At 45.1% G+C, this 6,573-nt stretch overlaps 1 protein-coding gene across 1 annotated transcript; it reads right to left on the bottom strand.

Moving 5' to 3' along the window:
- Positions 1–4,885: 4,885 nt before the first annotated feature.
- LOC105165037 (uncharacterized) lies at positions 4,886–6,288 on the bottom strand. Its single transcript, XM_011083913.1, has 2 exons — positions 6,103–6,288; positions 4,886–5,359 (listed from the first exon to the last, which is right to left on the bottom strand). Exons 1-2 carry the CDS (start codon positions 6,286–6,288, stop codon positions 4,886–4,888), a joined length of 660 nt encoding a protein of 219 aa, XP_011082215.1.
- Between the last annotated feature and the right edge of the window lie 285 nt (positions 6,289–6,573).

The raw sequence follows: 6,573 nt of genomic DNA, 5'->3' as shown, positions 1-6,573 counted from the left end.
ATAAAGTGAGATCGAATGAGATCAGAAAATGGCGGTAAACAGTAATAAAATGTGTCCCTGAATAATCATAAATGAAGATATTTATAGTAGTACGGTACCCTCTGCATTTGTGACACATAGCACCAGTAAGAGCTTGCCACGTCATCTCTCCCAAAGGCTGTTGCAATGGTTGACTTTTGGCCTGGTCAAATGGGTTCCACTTGGTCAATTATATAACATAAAAATGCCATAAAATGCAGTGGTATTTCGGTAATTAAATAAATCTCCGTCATCATTACTCCTCCACTTCTCTTAGTGTCATTAATGACACTAAGGGAAGTGAAACAGGCATCTGTCAAGTGAAGATATCTAGGCCACCGGCTGTCCTACACGCGTCATCATCCATCGGCGTGTGGAGAGGTGCGCTGCCTCAGATATTCCCCTATATATAGTCCTTCATTTGAACTTCATTGACCGCACTCTCCTGCTAATCGCTTTCGACCTTCTCCTGCGAGCTCCCTTTCCCTGAAGTAGTTCTAAACTCTTTTATTTATGCTTTTTGCAATAGCATGTCTTCTATGTCTAGGAGCCTTTCTAATTCCACTTCTGAGTCCACGTTGGACTCAAGTGCGAACTCGATGTCGGGGTCGTCCGCGACCTCCCCAAGCCTCACAGGCGTGCTCTTCTTCATCGCAGCGGAATGTAATTCTCATATTATTTTCGCCTGTGCGGCCTCAAAGGTTACGCCTAACTTCGACCGGCCTTTGCAGATATCAGAGTATAGCAACAGTCCGTCGCGTGTCCTCGGCACTGAAACTCGCTAGTGCGATATCTGAACGCTTCCCAGTGCTAACTGCGTGCCCTTGCGCTCGCCTATCCAGAATGCCCATACTCGTTGAGGCTCTCGGCACCCATGCCTTAGCGTCTCGCACACAATCTCAGAACCTGCCGACCGCATTGCTCAATGGCGAGGAGCATCCTTGCTCCGCCTCGGCATTACGACACTACGCTTGCACCCGCAATGCCCATCTCATGCCCAACACTCACTCAGTACATCCTAGGCGCTCGCCCTCGTCATGGCCGCCTTCCATGCCTCGCCCAAGTAGGACAACATCATAAGTCCGAGGCTCAATCAATATGCCGACATCTTGCTGTTATCTCGCACGGCATGCCCGACACGCCTTCTTGCCTTTCGGCTTTGGCTTCACAATAAGCCCACAGTGCGGCGTCGTCCCACGACCGCTCGTCTCTAGCCAACAGACCCCCATGGACGGCTAGAACTCGATAGCGCATTCCATGAGTTGGATCACGAGGTCTATGAATACTTACCTCAATCACCCATTCGCACAAGAGGTGTTGCCCCTGATATCTCGCAGCCCGCGGAGCAACCTTGCATGTCACACGGAGCCTCTCGACAGTATCAGCGCCCAACGTAGGCCATCTTGACCCTACGCTGCCTGTCAGGTTTCCAAGCCCTTCGGGGACTCTAGCGCTCCTCTCATGAGCTGCCTAGAGCCGGCTCTTGAAGGCCCCATAATGCCCCCAAGAGATGCTCATTTAGTGCAGACGTCTTCTCATACTACGGCCGTCATGCACGGGGAGGGCTGGCTGGAGCTCACCACTGCATGCCCCCTTATAATAGGCTTAAGAAAATAATCTCTTGTTTCAAGAGTAGAACACTGAAAAGGCTGAGGAGTGCACTTTTCCCGCATCTCCGAGGATAAAGCACTTTGCTTCGCATATTAAGCTTCTACTCGCGCCCACGGTTGCGCTCCCTCGTTGTTGCGTGTGGGCGAGCGTGCTGGCGACATCCCCTAGTTGCCCGCACGTCCGCCACAAGTGTTACAGCCAACCTCTAGCCCAAGGTGCAGCCTGTGACACCAAGGGAGGTTGCTGGTACATCCCGTGACCCTGCTTCCTCAATTCCTGCTTCTTCTCGATCCCCATTTCTAGAAGAAACTGCCGATTCAGATGATGTTCATGTATTTCAAAAATACTTTGAAATGATACATAAAAAACCATGGTTAAAAATTGAAAGTGCAGTCAAACTGTCCATCATGCAAATACGAAGAAAATATTTTATCCCTGAAAAATACGAGATTATTCTTCCTCGATCGTTTGATAGGATTCATCAGCATCCTAAGCGTTGCTGTACATTGCCACTCCCCCATTTAGATGCAGGATTATGTTTTCCCTTGCCTCGGGAGGTAAATAACATTGTCATTGGGTTGGATGTCTGCCATATGCAACTGTCCCCAAATTCCATAAACCATATTCTTCTTTTCATCACCGTTATGAAATATCTCGACTTGCCCCCAACTTTTGATAACTTTTGGTCACTTTATAATATCACTGCCTCGAAGAGGTCGGGCGAAACTAGTGGTTTTACCTAACCACCCGTAAGGACTGTCGTTCTCTAGATGATTTGAAGTCCAACGTTGGTCCCTGGCATGACAAATTTTTCTTTCTCCGACCCCCCTTTGGCAAATCTTGGAATTTTCGCCTTTCTTGGCTTGCATCCAAACCCACACCACAGACTTATGGGGAGGGGTTCGATAGTGACCTCATAAATTACATCACTTTATTTTGGTATCTTCCAAAAGTGTTGTTGCAAGAGAAAGTGTTGAAGCTCGTGGGCCTCTCCCCAGCCCCTATTCCTATAAAGGGATCTCTAGGTGACTTCGATTTCTCTTCTTCTAAACTTTAACTCTTGAGATGATATATTAACTCCTTTTGTGAAGAATCACAAATCTTGCTTGCCCGGATCGCGAACAAAGCCCGAGCCAAGAAAGGTACTCTGCCTCCCTCCGTGGATAGAGATTTGGCTCACGCTGCTGCTGCCAACAAGAACAAATCCAAGGCAGGCGAGCCTTCTGCACCTCCTTCCTTGACCCCACCAGTTTCTGATCAACCTTCTACACCAGTTGAAGAGCCTTCTCCAGACATTAAAATAGTCAAAGTGCCTGAGGAACGAGACTTGAAGAGGAAGAGGAGTAAGGGTAAGGAGCAGGCAAGGACTCCTGAACCACAGAAAGCAAGAGTAAAAGTGGGAGCGATCCCTCCTCCAAATCCGGTCGGCAGAGTAGACTGGAAGCCAAACTTGCTGCAGATAGAGCTGCCGAACCCATAAACCGTCAAAAACTTGCAGCTTTCCAAGAGGTGTGGCAGCGAACAAGGGACGAGCAATCCCCTCCTACTCGAGTTGCTGAAATGTCAGGCGACAAATGGGTACTTGACTGGAAAATCTCCAAGAACAGCAGTGTGCTGCGAACTTTGGCCGGCCAGGATTCATAGGAGATTTACAAAGCCGCTTGCCTGGAGCGGCATCAGGTCATCTTAGCCCAAACCTCCCACACTAACATTGAAGAGAATTTGGTGCACAACATCACTCAGGTACCCTCGATCTTAGTATTTTATACACTTAGCATCTTTGTTAGCTAATTTCAATTCTTCTCCTGTCAGACAATGACCTTTGCCCACAACCTCTCTCTCCAATGTTCCATGTGGAGACACGAGAAGATCATGGGGGATGCTAGGGCGGTAGAGATGGAAAAGAAAATCCTTGAGCAACAAGCTCTGATCGATTCCCAGCGATCTGAAGTGCAAAATGTTGAGGAGCTCACTTCCCAACTGGAGACTCCTAAGAATGAACTGGAAGAAGGGAAATCTTCGGCCCAAAACAATCGCCTAACTGCCTTTGCATCTGGCAAGGAACAAGGGTTAAGTGAGGGTCGCGACCTCTATCTCCAAAGCTCTGATCATCAAGCTCTACTTGCTCAAACTCGCTTGGTTGGAGCTCGCGACTTCCTCAAATCCAAAACCTTCAAAGAGGCTGTGGAAATCAAGCGTCTAAGTTCATGTTCGAGGGGTTCGAGAAGTGCCAAGGTCAGATCTAGAAACTTAGCAGGTTCGTAGAAGGCTTTGACCTGGAGCAATTAGATATATCTTTGGATAAAAACCTAGAGCCATACCCCTCCGGTCCACCAGCAGTAGATGAATTTCCCGAGTTCGCGCCCTTATTGGATGAATTACCATCACCCCCTCATTCATGAATGCTATTTTTTAGATGTTTTTTTTGTAATCATTTAACAGCTGACCTATTTTTGAACTATGATGATGTGAAGTAGGGATTGATCCCTTTCTGTATATGACAGCTATGATTATTAATACAGAACACCTCTTTTGTTTCATTGACCTTCGAGCAACTGGGATTGTCTCTAAATTTCCAAGTCTTTCGCCTGATCTTGACATTAGATTGTTTTAATCTCATATATGAAGCTAAAAAGACAATGCTCCTTTTAAAGTAGTTTAATTGAACTTATTAATGAAGTTAAAAACCCCGTCACCTTTTTCAGATCGCTTAATGAACCTTTTTTAGGTTAGAAATCCTGCAATCTTTTTCAGATCGCTTAGTGAACCTTTTTCAAGTTAGAAATCCCGCAATCTTTTTCAGATCGCTCAATGAACCTTTTTCAGGTTAGAAATCCTGCAATCTTTTTCAGATCGCTCAATGAACCTTTTTCAGGTTAGAAATCCTGCAATGTTTTTCAGATTGCTTAGTGAACCTTTTTCAGGTTAGAAACTGCAATCTTTTTCAGATCGCTTAGTGAACCTTTTTCAGTTTAGAAATCGTGTAATCTTTTTCGGATCGCTTAGTGAACCTTTTTTAGGTTAGGAATGCTGCAATCTTTTTCAGATCGCTTAATGAACCTTTTTCAGGTTAGCTTCGAAAATAGAGGTAGAACGCTGTAAATGCAAAATAACCTTTTTCAGGTTAGTCTTTTTCAGACTATTATTATGGTGTCTTTTTCAGACATTACAAGATAAGCCTTTTTCAGGCAGGACCCTAATAGGTCGCATACAACATTTAAGAATAAAATTTCTTCAAGTTATGCACATTCCAAGGTCATGGTAGATTCTTCCCTTCCATGTCTTGCAGAGTATACGTTCCTTTCTTCCTGATCTCCACTACCTTGTATGGACCTTCCCAGGTCGGATCGAGCTTTCCAACATGCTTTGTTACCTCAACTTTTTTCAGAACCAGATCACCGACCTGAAAACTCCTTGATCGTACTCTTCGATTGTAACTTTTAGTCATCATGCTCTTATACCTCAATATCTTAGCATATGCACGATCTCTTCCCTCCTCGATCACAGTAAGATCGAAAGATCGCTCTTGAGAATTCTCCTTTGGTTCATATTGGACAACTCGAGTAGTTTCCTCCCTTATTTCTGCGGGTATAACAACTTTGCTACCGTAAAATAAGTAGAAGGGAGTTTCACCTGTAGCTATTTGTGGGGTCGTTCGACATGCCCATAACACTCCAAGTAATTCTTCAACCCACGCTCTTTTTGCTCCTTCCAACCTGGTCTTCAGATGCTGCACCAAGGTTCGGTTCATGATTTCAACTTGCCCATTTGCCTGCGGGTTTCCCACCGCTATAAAATTTTGTTGAATTTTTAACTCCTTACACCAAGCCACGATCTTCTTGCCTTGGAATTGCGTTCCATTGTCTGATACCAAGACTCTCAGGATCCCGAACCTATATATAATATTTTTCTAAATAAAATTTATTACCTCTTTTTCAGAGATTTTTGCCAAGGCTTCAACTCCACCCATTTGGAAAAATATTCAACAACAACAATTAAGAACTTCTTCTAAGCCACTGCCTGAGGAAAAGGACCAACAATATCCTATCCCCCACTGGTCGAAGGGGCATGCGACCTTCAACGTCTTTAATGGGGTCGTAGGGGAATGCAATAACCCAACATACTTCTGGAAACTTTCATATTTCTTAGCGAATTCTTTTGCGTCCTCCACCATAGTGGGCCAGAAATAACCTTGTCTCAGGATCTTCTGAGCCAACGATCTCCCTCCTGAATGGTTTCACAGTTGCCTTCATGTATTTCCTTCATCACATACTGCGACCTCTCACCATCCAAACACTTCAACAAAACGCCCTCTGGAGTTCTCTTATACAATTCATCTCTTAACATCGTGAAACAATTAGCTTTAAATTATAGCCTCTTTGCTGCGATCGGATCGCTAGAGAGTTCTCCACTTTTGAGGTAATGAATGAAAGGTGTTTTCCAAGAGTTCGTCACTTCAACTGCATTAATAACCTTTTCCTCTATCACCGGAACTGATTTTACCATGACAGTAATTTTTCTGTCCTTGACTCCTTCCATCATTGACCCAAACTTCGATAAAGCATCAGCTCTTGCATTTTCATCCCTTGGGATCTGGTTGATTGTACACCTGTCAAATTTGCCCATCATCTCCTTTACCTTCGCAAGATATTGCGTCATAGACCACTCTCGTGTCTCGTATGTACCATGTACTTGCATCGCGACCAACTGTGAGTCCGTGTAAACATCTACTTGTCTCACTCCTCCATCCCATGCCGTCTGTAGTCCTTGAATTAAAGCCTTGTACTCGGCTTCGTTATTGGTCGCTGGAAAGTTCAGTCTTACAACGATCTCGATCTCCACACCATCTGGGCCCTGCAAATGGATTCCCGCTCCCCCGTTCTTTGAAGTCGACGACCCATCAACATGTAGCAGCCATCTTTCATATTTTTCCTACTGCTCGCC

The sequence above is a fragment of the Sesamum indicum genome, linkage group LG6, assembly GCF_026168435.1.
Source record: "Sesamum indicum cultivar Baizhima isolate 11 linkage group LG6, ASM2616843v1, whole genome shotgun sequence".
In the NCBI taxonomy this organism is placed as follows: Eukaryota; Viridiplantae; Streptophyta; class Magnoliopsida; order Lamiales; family Pedaliaceae; genus Sesamum; species Sesamum indicum.
Note: the sequence above shows the minus strand (reverse complement) of the source record. Positions and strands in the feature narration are given on the sequence as shown.